The sequence below is a fragment of the Carassius auratus genome, chromosome 31 (assembly GCF_003368295.1).
Source record: "Carassius auratus strain Wakin chromosome 31, ASM336829v1, whole genome shotgun sequence".
Classification (NCBI taxonomy): Eukaryota; Metazoa; Chordata; class Actinopteri; order Cypriniformes; family Cyprinidae; genus Carassius; species Carassius auratus.
In genome coordinates, this window is record NC_039273.1 from 23,011,147 (window position 1) to 23,029,771 (window position 18,625).

The 18,625-nt window shown below is 36.4% G+C and overlaps 1 protein-coding gene across 3 annotated transcripts; it reads left to right on the plus strand.

Annotated features, from left to right (window-relative positions):
* The first annotated feature begins 407 nt into the window (after positions 1-407).
* On the plus strand, positions 408-18,081 carry LOC113050894 (choline transporter-like protein 2). Of its 3 annotated transcripts, none has more exons than XM_026214328.1 (22): positions 408-607; positions 8,106-8,154; positions 8,674-8,747; positions 8,885-8,969; positions 9,112-9,196; positions 9,307-9,420; positions 9,623-9,683; positions 9,782-9,911; positions 10,572-10,655; positions 10,745-10,857; positions 11,141-11,272; positions 12,749-12,848; positions 13,082-13,174; positions 13,311-13,395; positions 13,570-13,832; positions 13,932-14,026; positions 14,429-14,532; positions 14,677-14,750; positions 14,852-14,922; positions 15,049-15,137; positions 15,249-15,333; positions 16,443-17,835. In XM_026214328.1, exons 1-22 carry the CDS (start codon positions 571-573, stop codon positions 16,964-16,966), a joined length of 2,547 nt encoding a protein of 848 aa, XP_026070113.1. In that variant the 5' UTR covers positions 408-570; the 3' UTR covers positions 16,967-17,835. The 3 variants fall into 3 exon arrangements, with proteins under 3 accessions (XP_026070113.1, XP_026070115.1, XP_026070114.1); XM_026214330.1 differs by lacking the exon at positions 16,443-17,835 and adding an exon at positions 17,966-18,081 and having other exon boundaries at positions 410-607; XM_026214329.1 differs by lacking the exon at positions 408-607 and adding an exon at positions 4,508-4,652.
* Positions 18,082-18,625: the final 544 nt, after the last annotated feature.

Genomic DNA, 18,625 nt, shown 5'->3' on the forward strand with positions numbered 1-18,625 from the left:
TTTAAACATTTGTAGAGTTTGGGAGGGCCTTGTAACAAAAGAATTTAGATGTGCCAAGAATTTACACAACTTTGTGAATTTGTCTTTCTCACGTCGAATTTTTGTTAGAAAAATATTCTAACCCAATTTTCCATTATCATACTGAAAATGAGAATTTACTAGATCTTTATTCAGAGAAAGTTCTTCTTTAAAAAGTCGTATGTGGTTGGACAAATTAGTATTTTATCAAGTGTTTGTTGTTTTTGTAAATGAACTAGAATAACTAAAACTGATTCCTTGATATGACAAACGCTGGCGATTTTCAGCGAAGGAGCACTTATGTTTTATTAGCTGAGACGACTGTCTGTCAATTTTTCCTGTCCTCTCATTGGTCAATTCAGCTCGCGCAGTCGCCTCTGAAAAGCGAAACGCATCGCGTGTGTTGTTGAATGAGTTGCTGTCTGCCATACACTCCTACTGTAGAGCAGCGGATCATTACTGATGGCCAATACCTCGCAAGATTAGGCAACGGCAATATTGTTCCTTTCGATATTTAAGAGACTACCACAAGTCTGCATCCTTTATTTGCAAATGGAGCCGGAGGAGAAAAATCCAGAGTCCAAATATGGTAGGCTAATACGTTTTCATTTTTTAAGGGTTTCTCGTTATGGAAGATGTGGAGATGGTCCTCTGATGGAAACAGTGACTAATACGTGGGGCGTGGGTCTCGGGCATTTCGATGAAGAATAACAGTAATGCAGACTTGCACGCTGGTGCTCGACATAAATCATACGTGAATGCATTGAAACCCTTTATACAGTTTATGATTGAAACACTGCATCACAACAGTGTGTGTGAGAGAGGATACAGCAGGACGTATATAATGAAGAAAACAATAGGCGTGGGCTCAAACACATGGCTGGCGTAATTAATCTCAGGTCAATAATTACCGCCATTATGGTTGTTTTATGCGACGTAATAAGTAAATGTGACTAGAACATGCAACTCTCATTGCCTGCTTTCACACACGCATTATAAATAGTTTCATGAATTGTACCTATTAATGTTTGTGTAACAGTAAATGTGAAGTGTGTTTAAATGTCTCTAGGGACATTTTTAGTTGCTTGGGCCGCTTTAAAATAATAATAATAATAATAATAATGAAAATATGACAAGGTTTATAAGAAGGAGTGTGTTCTGTTAACTAAATGCAGTACTTGCTCAAGTTATTCAGAAAAGGCAAACACTCAGCTTTAAAACAAATAGTATTTTTACATGATCTTGCATGCTTGAATACTCTGGTGTTTGCAGTATGACCATAGTAACCACATGTAATATCCTGAATGGTTTTTCATTACCTTGTAACAGCACTGTGGTTTCTAAAACCAGACTATTTTTATAGAAACAACAGGTAGCATTTTAGTTAAGATTTAGTTAAGATTTTATTAATATTTTTAATTAGTGTTTTATTTTTATATTTTATTTTTTGATATTAATTTTAGTTACAGTTGTGTTTTTGTCATTTTTATTAGTTTTTTTTTAATTATATATAATAAATATATATAATATATAATAATATATATAAATATAATACATTTTTGTCATTTATAATAATTTTTCAAATAGTTTTCTTTTTTCAATTTCAGTTCAAGTTTAATATTTTTCAAGAAATTACAAAATATGTATTTTTAATGGTTTTAATTAACTATAATTAATATAGTTATATATTAATGCCACATTTAGGAAAAAATAAAGTGAATTCAATTACTTTACTTCACTTAGTGTAAATCAAAATTTCCACTAAAATATTCTAGTTATTGTAGTTTATGTAACATTTTAAGACTTACCCCCAAATTACTGGTAGACAACGTAGTAAAAAATACAGAAAATCAAAGGAAGAGGAGGAGAATCATGACCAAGTCCAGCCTTGAAACCAGTTTTCTCATGAACATCACAGTTCTTCATGTCAGAGAACTTGCACTGAGAAAAATTGTGGCTTATAGGGAGTAAAATAACACATTTATATCCTATTTTTCATTCTGACTTCTGAAATAATTAGTTTTTCCACAAGTCAATATATATTGTAAAATTGCTGGGATAATTTCTAGCTTCAGTGTGATTTTCAACCCAAGATGATTCTTGCTTAATGACACTGAAGGTTCAGGTTTGATTATCTTGGGTCAGAAAATGAAGCTTGATAACAGGCTAGGTTCAGTGATTCATTTCAATCTGCTACTAAACTGTCAACTCATTGCTTGAGAAAATGGTTAAGGATATGAACACTCCTTGATTGCTTCATCATCTTAAAGATCCACTTTTAAAAGAGTCAAATCAAATCAAATAATAGCCTGGTGAAGCAAATAAACATGCCTAAACTGAAGATTCAGGCTTCCTAAAACCTATTTTCCTGTTCCTGAGAATTTCTAGAACCCCATTCTCATTCCTGAATTTCATTTGAAGGTTATTATTATTATTTTTTTATTCTGCTTTGGAGAACAAGTTGTAACGTGGTTTACAGGAGTCTGGGCTGGAGTGAAGTATACTCACATGCTCAGATGGCTTTTTGTCATCTTCTTCTGGATTGCATTACGATCTCTTAACCTCATGAACACCACAGATCATTAAAGTAAATCTCTGACTAAGTCTATGGGAAGTGCCTCCTCATGATATCTATGTAGAGACTGTAACTTTTATAAGGCTTGTTCTTGAATGACAATGATACACTTCTCTCCAGTTGCCTAGCAATCTCACAACATTGCAATGCCCTTATAACTACAAAGGCATCTCAAATATCCGTGCCCCTTATTGTGTCTGGAGATCACGTGACTTTGCGGGTGGAAAAGGTCAGTTTGAAACAGGGACCAAAGTGTGTGATTGGAATCGAGCTGTAGGTTGACTTCTGACCATACGTCTGATCAGATCAAGCTTGAAAATAATGCACGGTCTGTAGAAGAGACAGAGCGAATTGATAACACACAAGCATGCCTTTGGACATAAACAATAAACAACTGCACACTACAGATTGGCTTTATGAAAATAGCTCTCTCTTTTTGGTGCTTAAAATGTCAATCTGATTGCTTGTAAATTCCCCCCAGATCGCCTGATGCTGTTGAGCGCTGCTATTAACAGTACAGCTGTCACTGATCGAACTTTATTGGAAGGGGTTATTTGTTGGAAAGTTGGAAGTAACATTGTGTGACCTGGCTTCTGGTGTTTCTGTAGTTATCATCAACTTGGTAACCTGGACTTTCTATTACCGAAGAGATTGTGTAAAAAAAAAATCACTATAAATCCTCTACGTGTCAAAACTGCCCAGAAATAACCTTGATTTAAAGAACTTAATTTCAGTTTGAATGAATTGAAGGAAATGCATTCATATTCACACCGTGTTATCAGACCCGATGCCATGAAATGTGATAAGTATATTTTCCATGTTTATCAGACTTTGTTTGAATGTCATTTGTGTGACCTTTGCAGTCAAGCTGAAGGTGATAATGAATTGTTTACCTCAGACAGGGTTGCAAGGCTTTCATAAAGAAAATCCACCCAGTTGCTCCTCAAAACTAGCCTGAAACTAGCCTAATCACAATTCGAAGTGGGGTTCCACCGGAACAAATCATGTTACAGGGGATAAAATATGTATTTGGCGGTGTCCCCCTGTTAAAATTTGCATTCCAGGGGATAAATATCACGTTATTGGGGTTGCGTCAACCAGTGGACATGAAAAACAACATGTGGCTACAGTGTTAATGCAGTCCAATTCCATGAGAAAACTGTGGGTCTGGCAACACTAACTAAGCTGTCCAAACCGTGACATGGGTGCAAACGCTTTATATGGTTACCAATGAACAGGATGCTGCATTTGATCAAAAATCTGTTGGACATTGACTAAATATTTCCTATACATTTTGACATTAGAAAGATTTTTCCATCCTCCATGACTCCATTTTTTTTTTTGACAACAATGTACACAAACCTTCAGAAGTGGGAAATGGGAAATGGGAAATTTTCGAAAACATGTGAAGTCACCATTGATCCTCCAGTTTTCGAGTTGGGCGGGCCATAAGCTTAAAACATGGCGAAGGATGAAACCATTGCTTTGACTGTTGATAAGCTACTAGCTACTAAATATTGTAGAAACGTAATTTTCTGTAAAGTTGCTTTGTAATGATTTGTATTGTAAAAAGCGCTATACAAATAAACTTGAATTGAATTAAACTGTTAAGTTTTATTTGTTTTTCCCACAACATCTACATTGCTCTCTCTTGCCTTTACAGTCATATATTTTTATGTATATAATCATTTGATGCGTATGTAAAAACAACATTGATTGAACTGAAACTTCAGAATTGCCAGCAAAATGTCAACAAATGAGACCACATTTTATTTAAAATCCATTGGATATTGGTTTAATATCTTCAGTACTTTTAGGGTTTAATAAGATTTCCATTTTAGAACACCAATAGCATGATATGTAAATCTGTTACATGTCTAAGATCAAGGAAGTGCATTCTCGGAGAAAAACAGTGAAGATGTACTGAGGGTGCCAAGCATGACTAGTTTCCTGTTGCAAGAGGTCGGAAGTGGTGTACAGTCTGTCTAGCGACAACATTAAGACTAAAAATACCAAAAAGACGGTCTAATGGGAAGGGGATCATATTATGGAAAACAAGGTTTGGTATTTACATTTTTTTATAGCATTTTCAGAGCATTGAGAACATATGCTTAATATACTTACTTTCAGTTGGTGCAAAGCTATGATGTCTAAATTATTTTAGTGTTGTTGAGACAGATTTGTTTGTATAGACTAATCTATATTACTACTAGTGATTTATTTTGGTTATTAAACAGTATGCGACAGGTTAGCATGATGTGAAGAGCATCTGTGGGAGATGCTGGTCAGTGTGACTGTAGCAGTTTGGAAGGCTTGGGTCATTTGGGAGTTGTTTGTGGATGGCTAAGAGCGTCTGGTTTGCTGATGACTGCTCTAAATAAATGGCACCTCAATAAAATAAACTGTACACACACACATACACACTGCATGCTTATAATGAGCCTAGACCTGCATTGGTTACTAGTGCAAGTCTCAAGGGGGGTTAGGGCGGCAACAGAAAAGTATCTCAGGCAAAGAGACAATAACAGAAAACACTAACAGAAATAGTGTATTTTTTCTTTCTCTTTTGCAAATAAGGAATCTCAAACATATATAGAAATATACAGTGTAGCCCCCAAAATACACAAATGTTTAAAAGTTTGTGATCAATAAGATTTTTATTGTTGGTGTTAAAATAAATAATTTATTCAACAATGACTTGATCAAAAGTGACAGTAAAGACATTTATCAGTTTATATTTTTTTTATTTCAATTTATAAAAAAAAAATTATGAAAATTATAATATATAACTTGCACAACAATTATTTTCAATTCAACATTAAAGCTGCAGTAGGGAACTTTTGACGCTCTAGCGGTTAATAAACAGAACTGCTTGCGTGTAGCGGAAGGACATTGTAGCCGGAACTACTTCTCTCTGTTTATGTCTATGAAGAATCACAAAGGTACTGGGTTACTCTGCCACAGTACCCCTGAAGCAATCTAAAATAGTCTGAATATAAACACTTATTATTAACTTTTTTTTCTTGAGCTCCAAATCAGCATATTAGAATGATCTCTGAATGTTTTTTTAATTTTTTGAGCTGAAATTCAGCTTTACATCACAGGAATAATTGTAAATTATAAAATAAAATAAAAAAAATATACTGTTAAAATATACAAAAATATACTCAAATAGTAATAACATTTATAAATATTACTCTAAGAGACTTTTTTCAAATCTTAATGTATGAACATTATGGTAGAGAAATTTGAACCATAAAACATAATTTTTAAAGTATCCAAAAATGTTGTATTTTTTTTTAAAGCAATTTAACAAAAAGGAAAAAAATTGAAAAAATGTATTGTATTGTTTGGAACAGCATGCTTCAGTACAGGGCCTTGAATACAAGAATGTCTCAACATTTTAACAACTTACACCCACTGCAGGATGCACTTCCTCAGCCTAACCTGCTTCTCTAAATCAACATCGCGGCTTTGCTAAATTCACACTTGGCCGACTGAGGCATTGCACACATGACTGAAGACATCACAAACACATTCTAAATGTTCAGTTAACCAGTTAGACAAATTAGACACCACAGCATCGTATAAATGTGACCCTGAAACACAAAACCAGTCTTAAGTTGCTGGAGTATATTTGTAGCAATAGCCAAAAAAACATTAGCAGCATTTCCACAACTGGAACATTACCCAGGAACTAGGGACTTTGGGCTGGTACTCGGTGTGTTTCCATCGCAGGAACCAGGATCTATGCGGGCGGATAATTAACTCCTTGCGGGCGGGTAGTAGTGCGGATGAAAAATATGTGCAATATTTGTATGTCTAAAGTACCATTACACATACGCATCAACGATATGACATTTGACCCATCATGTCACCACCTCTGCGACAGTACGACTTTTGTTTATCCTTCTCGAGCGCTGCGAGAGACTTTCCCACAGCTGGATTTGTAATTCAAGATCGGAGAACGCAACTTAAACCTGGGACTGTGGACGATATCCTTTTCCTGCACAGTAACCTTAAGGGAAAATAAATGCATATTTTGTGTGCGACAGGCTCAGGTTGTACTTTTTCATCAATAGGTCTATTTGTGTATAGTTATCAGGTTCCATAGCCGCTTTCGTTTCATTAGAACATTAATGACACTGTCGTGATGTTGAGAGAGGTGCGAGATAAAAAAATAAAGCACTTTAACTGGAATGATTTTAGCGTGTGTGATTTATCGCGGGCGCGGTTCAGGGAATGGGCCAAATATTAACGGGTCTGGGCGGGTGCGGATTCAATTTTTATATTATCATAGGTGACAGGTCGGATCTGGTGCTGAAATTTGCGAATGAAAAAGAAAGGAGGCAGTGGTATCTGATAACCTATTTCGTTTTATTGTAACTACACAGTGAGGAAAATTGCAGTAGCCAAGGTGAGCTGACTGATGTTATCAAAGCACGCTGCTGTTTGAAGAATTACTGGATTTGCGTCGTTGCGGACATCACACTGTCCAGTCGAATGTCCATCACACTGTCCAGTCGAATGTCCATCACACTGTCCAGTCGAAGTCCGATAAGGATACAAGTCTGAAATGTACACACTTTGTATTGAGAAACGCTTGCAGACCTACGTCACCAGACTATTTGCCTAATCTTCATGGTACTATATTAGACCGCGGTAGAAATGCAGAAAGCAACAGGTCTTGGGGAAAAAGTTCCTGGTTCAATTGTTCCGGGGAATTTCGGTGGAAACACAAAGTTTATGGGTCAAAAATATAAATTTTTCTTTTATGCCAAAAATCATTAGAATATTGAGTAAAGATCATGTTCCATAAAGATATTTTTTAAGTTTCCTACTGTAAATATATAAAAACTTTCTGAATAGTAAATTTTGGATTAGTGATATGCATTGCTAAGAACTTAATTTGGACAACTTTAAAAGTTATTTTTTTCAGTATTTTGATTTTTTTCAACACCAGATTTTCAAATAGTTGTATCTCAGTCAAATATACAAAAAAAAAAAAAAAAAAAAACATCAATGGAAGGCTTATTTATTCAGCTTTCATATGATGTATAAATCTCAATTTCGAAAAATTGACACTTATGACCAGGATCACAAATATGCCCGATTCAGCTTTCTAGCTAACGCTTGGCTCATATAATGTGACGTTAATACTTGCAAAATACCCTTTTACCCATTCTAATTTAGTAACATACTAAGCAGAACTAGTCGTATCTAGATAGCATTTCACTTGAGACAATCAGAAGGAATTTTTTTTTTTTTACTGAGTTAACCCTTTATTGATTAGTGGAAGTGATCCATTAGATTTTGACACTCACTAAGAGGGAGAACTACCGAGAATTGGGTTTAGATGCAGGCAAGTCATGCCACACTTCGACTGAGTGGTAGTATGTTAGTGATGGTAGAAATGTGTCAGTAGAAAAGGCCATGCTGCTTATGCAGTGGTAAAAATCTGGAGATGCCCACAAATGACATAAATAAATGCACCATTTTAATGTCTTCACAGGTGAGCCAAGAAAATTTGACCCAACATTTAAAGGGCCGATTTATAACAGGTGAGACAACCTTTATAAGCCAAATGAATGATTTCGAAACCATTTGCATATGCATCTGAGACCAGTGTTAGTGTTATTTATTATACTATTACAGTTTTTGTTCATATTTTGAATTAGATTTTATTTTTATATTTTCTGTTTTCACATTAATTGTGAAGTTTATATATATATATATATATATATATATATATATATATATATATATATATATATATATATATGCTTTTTATTTATAGGTTTTATATCATTTAATTTATTTAATTTTATTTCAGTTATTTTAGTCCAAAAAAAAGAGAAATAAATATCTTTGTATATTCTATTTCAGTTAATGTTCATTTTATTTCAAGTCATGATGTAATTTTTTTCAGGTAGTAAGATTTGTTTTTAGCTAGTGATATTAATCCTGTCTGAGACACATCTAGTGACAGTGAATCTTTTTAACATTTATGTAATCTGATAAACTTCCATATCCTGATTTGTGTGGTGGCACTGAATGCGTGTGCTTTTCTTGGTGAACAGGAGCTGCACAGACATTCTCTGTTGTATCCTGTTCATCTTGGCCTTGCTGGGCTACTTTGCAGTTGGGATTCTGGGTAAGTTTTAGCCTATTAATTTTCACATTTCTATGCCCAATGCTGGTTTAGATTAGGCAGAAAGTATTAAACAGTGTCCATTTCCAAAGACAAGCTGTTGTCTTTCCATACTGACAGTGTTGTATCTTTTCCTTTAGCATGGTCTCAAGGTGACCCTCGCAAAGTGATTTACCCGACAGACAGTAAGGGTCAGTTTTGTGGACAGGTCGGCACCACACTTGAGTGAGTAAAGCTGTTTCTTTGAAAACTCACGAGACGTCTATCACTTTGCCATTCCAATAGACTTTAAATGCAGTTCTGTTGTTAAATTGTACTCAAACATATCTTTTTTATGTTTAATGTTTAAATCTGTCTGAATAATCAGGAATAAGCCCCTGCTGTTCTACTTCAACATCATGAAGTGTGCCAGTCCTCTGGTCCTGCTGGAGTTTCAGTGTCCCACTACTCAGGTTTGGTTAACCTCTTTTTGCAGTACCATATATATATCTATAGTGTTTGTCATGCACAGACTGGCAGTACAGCGTGCCATAGCACTTTTCTTTTTATGTTCATTTGACAGATCTGTGTGGAGAGATGTCCCAATAAATTCAAGACTTTAGTGAAAGCGTTACGAAATGTAGATGACAGGGAATACTACAAGCAGTTCTGCAAGGAGGGAGTAGACATGACCAAGGTGAGTCCTGGACAGGAAAGAAAACCTTTTTACCTTGAATTCCCAGTAAGAATTAAGATAACATGATAAAAAGGAAAACAGAAGATTACATTTTGGCCATACTGCCCCTCCCTGGTTTTAGTAATACATGGATATCAAGATGCTTGAGCAACACGCTTAATCCTAAATTGCTTCACAGAAAGATGCCCTTCTTTTTTCCTAGAACGCTCCTGAAATCCTGAAGGATGGCTTGTGTCCTTCAATACTCACACCTAGCAAGAATTGTAAGCCTTTACATCATTCAAAACATGTTTGTTATTTCAGGTTAATTACAGATGAAGTTCTGTTACACTGAAATGATGAACTTTACCCTGTGTTACAGTCACACGGAGATGCTTGCCCGCTCTAGAGACCTTGAAAGGTGGCGTTGTTGTGGTCGGCAACCAAACGACCTTCAGAGATGATTCGAAAGAAGAAAATATAAATGCCACAGATCTCCTTGAAGCCTCAAAGTTAGTAATATTATTTGTTAGTTGGTATCTGTTTGTGATTATATTGAATGTAATCGGTGTTATTTTAGTATAATTGAGATACTGGTAATGCTTTAGTTTAGGGACCAATTCTCACTTTGAACTAGTTGCTTATTAGCATGTATATTACTAGCATATTGGCTGTTTATTAATACTAATAAAGCACATATTAATGCCTTATTCTGCATGAACATAATATGCATCCTTTAATCCTACCCCAACCTTAACTTAGTAACTACATTACTAACTATTAATAAGCAGCGAATCAGAAGTACGTTGAGGCAGAAGTCAGTTAATAGTTATGTTATAGAAACTTAATGTGACCAAGATGCTACTATAATATTTTGAATTCGTTTTTATTTTTGGTTTTCATTTTAATTTTGGCTATATTAATTTTAGTTTTATTGTTTTATGTCTGTATACTTTATATCAATTTGTATTAAGTTTAAACCAGCTTAATTTGGCAACTGGCTGAAAATTTAATAATTTTTAATGCATTTCATTTCAATTTTTATAATGTAATATAGTAATGCTGAATATAATATTATTGTGTTAGTTAATGTTACCTAAAATATAATGTGAATCGTATAGAAATATATGATCACACTGATTATAATTAATAGATCTTTTGAATTTTTGTAGGAAATCCAATTTTGTGGTGGAGGCCCGAGCGGTAGCCATGAGGATCTTCGAGGACTATACTCAATCCTGGCACTGGATACTCCTGTAAGTGTGTGAAACTCTAGGTTCATTGTATTCCCCCTCCACGCAGTGTCAGATTTAGTGTGTTCTAGCATTGGTCAAATCTTTTTCAGTGGCTTGGTGATCGCCATGCTGGTCAGTCTGATCTTTATTCTCCTCTTGCGCTGTCTGGCTGGAGTCATGGTCTGGGTTATGATCATCATGGTCGTCATTGTTATCGGATACGGTAAGTGTTCTTGTCTTGTCTACAGCTCTCATATAACATTCCCGTATTTTTATCCTAGCTACCAAACACTGTGTCTACTGTGCTGTTTAACCTTAACACATTTATAGTAATACCCTAAGAAAATACATTTTAAAAATCATTTTGGAACATTAAGCATTGTGACATTAAGACTCTCCTTATCATCATTTGATGGTTTTCGTTCGATTTCCAATTCTGTATTGTAATAATGTTATATTTTGTAAATATTTCCTTCCTGTTAATCCCCTCTCCTGATTCTCCTCAGGGATTTTCCATTGTTACATGCAGTATGCCAGTCTGAAAGGACAGGCCGGAGCTGACGTCACTATCAAGGATCTGGGTCTACAGACTGACTTCACAGTGTACTTACAGATACGGCAGACCTGGCTTGCCTTCAGTGAGTTTTTTATCAATTATGTCCGTTATGTGCAGTACAAAAATGAATGCACTCCCATTAAGAAGTTTGAATTGAGTAAGATTTTTGAATGTTTTCGCTGCATGTATTTGATCAAAAATACAGTAAAAATTTGAATATTCTGAAATAGTATTACAATATTTTTGTAATTGAAAAAATATATTTTCTATTTTAATATGTAAATTATTTTTTTATTTTACATTACTCCAGTCTTCAGTGTCACATGATCCTTTAAAATTAATTTGACATGAACCAAGAGAAATGAACCAAGAGAAAACATTACCGTCTACAGCCGTGAGAGGGCGCTCTATGCTGCTCAGTGTAGGCTACAGGAGCACTGAGCAGTATAGAGCGCCCTCTGGCGGCTGTAGACGGTAATGTTTTCTCTTGGTTCATGTGAAATTAATTTTGATAAATAAGTCACACCTGACTATAAGTCACAGGACCAGCCAAACTATGAAAAAAAGTGCGACTTATAGTCCGGTAATTTTTTTTTTTTTAAAGTAGGGCTGTGCAAAAAATCGAATGCGATTTTCATGCACATCTCATCAGTAAAGACGCTCCTTTAATTAGAAGTTATCTCCAGCACGTGTGTTCAGATCAGGGTTGCCAGGTTTTCACAACAAATCCTGCCCAGTTGCTCAGGTTCCCAGATAAAAAAAAAAAAATTGCTTCCCGGGGTTAAAATATACGTTGTTTTTTTTTGGTTTTTTTGCATGGTTGTCTTGGTAAAATTCGCATTTTAGCGGCTAAATATCACGTTATTGGTATTGGGGTTGCTTCGACCCGAGGACATGAAAAACAACCAAAGATTTGGCAACACTGGTTCAGGTGGAGCGGCAGTTACTACACAGAGCCATAGTCTACCGACAACTAACACAAAATCGTTTTCAAAATTGACAAAGAATCGCCTGCGATTTTAAAATTGATTTTGTGTAGATTGTCAGTGGATTACGGCTCTGTGTAGTAAATGCCAACCAATGTTGCCAAGTCTGTGGTTGTTTTTCATGTCCTCGGGTCGAAGCGACAATACCAATAACGTCATATTTAGACCCTAAAATGCGAATTTTACCAAGGGAACCATGCCATAAAACTTATATTTTAACCCCGGAAACCAATTTTTTATCGGGGAACCTCCTGGAAACGCGATTGGGCTAGTTTTGGACTCGTTTTGAGAAGCAACTGGGCAAGATTTGTTGTGAAAACCTGGCAACCATGACCTGAACGCACAGGCTGGAGATATACTTCTAATTACAGGAGCGTCTTAACTGATGAGATGTGCATGAAAATCACATTCGATTTTTTGCACAGCCCTATAAAAAAGGTAATGTAGGTATACATTGAAAATAAATAAATGAAAATATGTATCTTTCTTCAAGTAGGGATCAATCTGTGGACATAAACAAGCACTAATATGGACTTGCACTCTTTGTCACTTTATTCTTTGTCGCCACACAGTGATTATCCTGTGTATTGTGGAAGTGGTCATCATCCTTCTCCTCATCTTCCTCAGGAAGAGGCTCCTCATTGCTATCGCTCTCATCAAAGAGGCCAGCAAGTCAGTCTACCTTCTTACTGTAGAGCAATCAGTATTTTTAGACGCGTTGCTTACATTGTTCAGTCTCATATTCCATATTACTGCTTTTTTTGGGTACTCTAATAGCATAAGCTGTTAAACAGCAGTGTTTTTCTCAGTGTGATGGATTAACTGTTGCTTAAAGTCATGAAATGATAATTAGGTTAACCGGGAGTGTTAGACATGAAGCCCTGATAACCACATCTATTTTTCAGAGCCATCGGTCATGTGATGTCATCACTGTTCTACCCACTGCTGACGTTTGCCCTGCTCTCTTTAGTCATCGCATACTGGGCCATCACCGCTGTGTATCCTAAAAGAAATAATGCAGTCACATAAAAACTGCTCACTGTTGGTATTCTGCCGTTTCATTACCCTAAACACCTTAGTTAGAAATGGGGATTTAGGTTTCAAGCAAACATGATATCCTTAACTCTTGATTAGGTTTTTGTCCACTTCCAGTGAGCCAGTATACAAGGTTTTCAACACAAGTGCATGCATGTATTCCAGAGACACCTGCAACCCTGAGGTTAGTGTCTTTTTATGCTAACTTTGCTATGTCTCTACATAAATGTCATGTTTGCTATTTATTGGCATTTTTTTACATTGTTGAACAGTAGTGTCTTATTTTTTATTATAGCACATTTTGCTTGATAAAATGCATACATTGCATAAAGTTGCATTGATTTGATTCTCTCCACAGACTTTCAACAGCTCAAATGTCACCACTGAATGTCCTGATGCTGAGTGTCTGTTTGCGTTTTATGGAGGAGAGACATTATACCACAAGTACCTGATTCTGTTCCAGTTCTATAATTTATTCCTCTTCTTCTGGTGTGTCAACTTCGTGACAGCATTGGGCCAGGTCACCCTGGCAGGGGCCTTTGCCTCCTACTACTGGGCATTCAAAAAGCCTGAAGACATCCCGGCTTACCCTGTCTTCAACTCTTTGGGACGGGCCCTCAGGTGTGTGACTAGAGAAATAGTTCCCTGTGTTTTTAACAAAAATCCTTCTCGTAAAACATTACATTTTGGTGTGCTCTATATCGCTCACTTGTTTTCCAGGTATCACACCGGCACTCTGGCATTTGGTTCCCTTATTCTTGCCATCGTACAGATCATTAGAGTCATATTGGAGTATCTGGATCAGAAGCTGAAAGGTCTTACTACTTCAGTGTACTTCATATTCTTCAGAAAAAATTTAGACCCCTTTACTTTTAACTTTTAAATGCTGGACTTATTCAACGTTGATCACAACCAGTATGATTGATAAAACAATGCTGAAAAATGTATTGTGATCGGTTATGAAAAAGCAAGCGCTAATGAGGTTGGGCATCAGTTTTTTTCTTTTTGGTGCTTGCCCAGCTACTAGTCAGTTTATGGTGTTTTGTTCAGAAAAGAGAAACTTGGGAAATCAAATTTTGTGTTTCACTTGACGAAAGTCAGTCATACATGTTTGGAATGACGCCATTTCAAATGTTTGAGTAAATAATGTTTTACATGTCATAAAGTCAGTTATATGCATTGTTATATACATTTGAATCTTGATTTCCTTCCTCCAGGTGCCCAGAATAAATGTGCCAAATTCCTGCTTAGCTGCCTGAAGTGCTGCTTCTGGTGTCTGGAGAAATTCATCAAGTTTCTGAACAGAAATGCCTATATTATGGTACATTTACATTTCCCTCTTAATAATGTTTTCTCCTTTTGTGGATTGTTTCTGGCTAGGGAGCATCATCATTATTGCATGTTTAGTGTTGTAGTGCTCAAAAACATAATTGCTGAAACTTAATGAAGCATATTCTCTTTTCAGGTGGCAATATATGGTAAAAATTTCTGTACGTCTGCCAAGGATGCGTTCTTCCTTCTGATGAGGAACATTGTCCGGTGAGAGTTTAACTAAATCTAAATCATCTAGTCAGTGTTTTTTGTGAATAAACACAATAAACCATCCACATTGAAATGTTTTTACTTAACTCGTTTTCTAGTGTGGCGGTTCTGGACAAAGTGACAGACTTCCTCTTATTTTTGGGCAAACTCCTCATCGTTGGAATCGTGGGTGAGTGATTTGGTCAATCAGATGTCAAAGTGAATCCAGAGGTTATTTGAGTGGAACTGGCTTCTCATATTCTAGTACACTAATGTAAAACAGTATGCATTAACAGTTTCTTCCTCCTCTTTTCAGGAATATGTTCTTTCTTCTTTTTCACGGGCAAGATTAAAATAGTGGAGGATGCTACTCCATCCCTTAATTATTACTGGGTGCCTATATTGGTGAGTGAGCATGAGTTTTATCAATCCAGCAAAACCAGATTTTCCATCTGCAGTGTCAAAATGTCAGTTTTCCAGATGTAATAATAATTACATCCCTCTTATAATTTACAGACTGTGGTGTTTGGTGCCTACCTGATTGCTCATGGCTTTTTTAGCGTATACGCTATGTGTGTGGACACACTCTTCCTCTGTTTCTGTAAGTGTGAAGCAGCTTTGTTTATTTCACGAGAAGATACATAATGAACAAAACTTAACAAGTTGCTAATTTATATTATTATTTTAGGTAAAAACTGATAGCCTGAATGCACTGCAAGTCGCTTTGGATAAAAGCGTCTGCTAAATGCATACATTTAATTTTTAATTTGTTGGCTTAGTAACAAAACAAGGATTCTGATAATAGCAGCTGTTGTGTTAAATTTTATTGGGTGTTGAGGAATAAGTTTCACAGATGTTGACAACTTCTACCACTCAACTTCAACAGCTAAGCACATGTGGAGCACTCAAAACGCCCTCTTTCCTTTCCTTTAAATGTTGTTCTTTTCTGTAATGCAATAGGGAGCAACAGTGACAACCAACTGGATTTCCCTTCATTTTCTCTATATTCATTTAAAAATACTATAAGAGTTCCAAACCTTGAACCAAACCAACCAGCTTTTTTTTGTGTATGAGGGAATTAACTATTCATCCCATTAAGCTTCGCAAAAGATGCAACTGATTCAGAAAATACAGTATAATATGAAATGAGCTACAAATATAAAATACCATATGTTATATACCAGACCATATACAAATATATACCATACCATGATATAACCATATATACCACACATCAGTTATTTGAGAGTGTAGTGAGAATGGATTTTGTGTTCAACCATGCTTCATAGGAGTGCACTATCACCGCTCATTCCCGTTTCCATGGTAACAGTGACTTCTCTGATTGGTGGAGCTATTTTCAGGACCGTAGATTATGTAATTCTCAATTAGCTATTAAACACATTTTTTTAAAAGATATTTATGGCTTCTACAGAAGCACATATCATCGCTTCCTCCGAGCTCTCGGTTTGACTTTAAGGTAGGTTTCTGTATGGAGAAAATGACTGGGATTTTCACTTGTGGGACCCACTGTTGACATAACTGCATATGCTTACAAGGGCTTTTGGCTTGCTTCATGTCTAACCATTTCCTTTCTTTCTTTCTTTCTCTCTCTTTCTCTCTTCAATCATGTCCTTGTGCTCCTTTCTGCTACGTGCTCTCTCAAAACACTAACGTTTCAAAATAACCGTCACACGCAAACACAAACTCAAGGCGAAGACCTGGAGAGAAATGACGGTTCTTCCGACAAACCGTTTTTCATGTCCCCTGAGCTGCACCAGATTTTATCAATTGAAAAAAGCACAGAGGAGACTGACTGTGCCGAGGTACCGGTCATACAGGTGCAAGCTGAGGAGGAAGTACCGCTGCAGGAGAACGGAGAGGTGCAGCTTAAAGAGCAGGGCATTCTAAAGCAGGAGAGAGAAGAAGAGACGCCACTAAACCAGGAAACACACATTGAAGAACCGCCCCAAGAAACACAACCTCCAGAAGCACCCGCAGTCGACGAGGAGAAACCCGAAGAGCAGGTTGCAACGCAAGAACCTGAACCACCACAAGTGACCCCAAAACAAAACGGACCCCAAGAGGTGGATGCTGAGGACAAGGAGGAGCAAGTGCCCCAACCTCAGGCAGAACCACCACAGGCCGAGAACCAACAAGAACAGGAACCAGAGGAAGCGAAGCCTCAAGAAAACGGACCTCAAGAGAGTGAGACCCTGCTCACCCCTCAGGAGTAGCTAGACAGGGATGTTCATTGAAGGTGGATTCGTGAAACGTTTCAGAGAAGCCTACTGATTTGGGAAATGGTGCACTTTGGTGGCTTTGATAAGCCATTAGTATACACTGGAAAGTACCACTTTCATTCGCGTCATAATGTTTACTCAATTAATCAATTTTGAGAACTGTCTCTTAATAATTAATCACTGGTTTTAATGGATGGCATGACACAAAATAGGACAGAAACAGGCTTGTGCTCAAAGTATGAGCATTGACACTTTGGTTACATGGACCTAAACCCCATTAGATATGCCTACATAGCACTTGTAGAATGTGACTGTGTTTGTGTTTTATGTAGAACGTTTTAATGTAAGGACATATAAAAGTGTAATGTAGGTGCTTGACTTGTGCCTAATTATTGTTACTTCTCAATGTCTTAATCATATCGAAGAATGCAAAAAGATTTTGCAGTATTGCTATGTTTACGGCAACAACAACAAACAAAAAAAACACATCTGTTTACAGTGATACCAGCCAAGACCAAACAATGTCATTTTGTAAGAATTTGTGCTAATGTATTTGAAAATTGTGTTGATTTTATGCCTAATGTGATAATTTTATGGTACAGATTACCGTACAAAAAAATGTAATGATGGCATCGAAAGCAAGTCAACTTAAAAAAAAAAAAAACGTAACACCCTTATATTTTGGTCTGCTGTGACTATGGTTATTATATCGACAGATTGCAACCTTTTCAATGCCTGATATTTGTCGCTGTTTGCCACTCTGTTGCCTCTTTTTCTACCTCTTTGCTTCACTTTTCTCAATCTTTGCATGTTGGTAATGTGATCTCCCAGTACTTTAATAAATCGAACTCTCTCTTTGTTGAGATCTCAAGCCTTTTTTTTTTTTTTTTGCTTTCAAGGCTCTGCTTCAGTTGTAGGCATTTATACTTTTTGGCACACCTTTCCTATTAAGATTATGCTGTTTTTTTGTCTCTACCCAAATTATTCCAACAGTGGAGGATCTGGAACGCAATGATGGCACAGTGGACAGACCATACTTCATGCCAGAGACACTGCTGTCCATCCTCAAGAAATCCAATGAGGGGCTGAAAACAGTGGACTAAGGAAAGAAAAAAAAAGATTAATAGAAAAACAAAGAAGTGTAGGGACAAAAATAGAGAGACCTGCCATACTTGCACTGATATTATAGCTCAGGCACCAGTGAGTAATACCAGTTATTACAGCCAAAAGTGTTACAATGTTACTTTTTTGTTTGTTGTGCTAATATCTTGGTTTAGTATTTGTATATATTATGCTTTATTAGACTAGGCACAACTGTCCTAACATCTCGTGATGGCAGTGTGTGCGTTTGAATTTGTGATATTTCGTCACAAAAATCATAACCATTTATAAACCAAGCCACTCGTTTTGGTATACAATTTTACAGTGTTTTTAATGCGTACATTTGACGCAGCCATTTTGTTACTACCTGTTGTGTTGTTTGTTGCGAAGTGTAAATAATTCTGTAACGTGACAAGAGGAAAACCTAATAAATATTAATTAGGGCATGAACGTAGTGTCACTTGTTTTCCCGGGCGTTAAAGTACGTAACTTACTTAATATTAATGAGCCAGCAAGTTCAGTTACTAGGCAACCAGTTGAAAACACAAACGA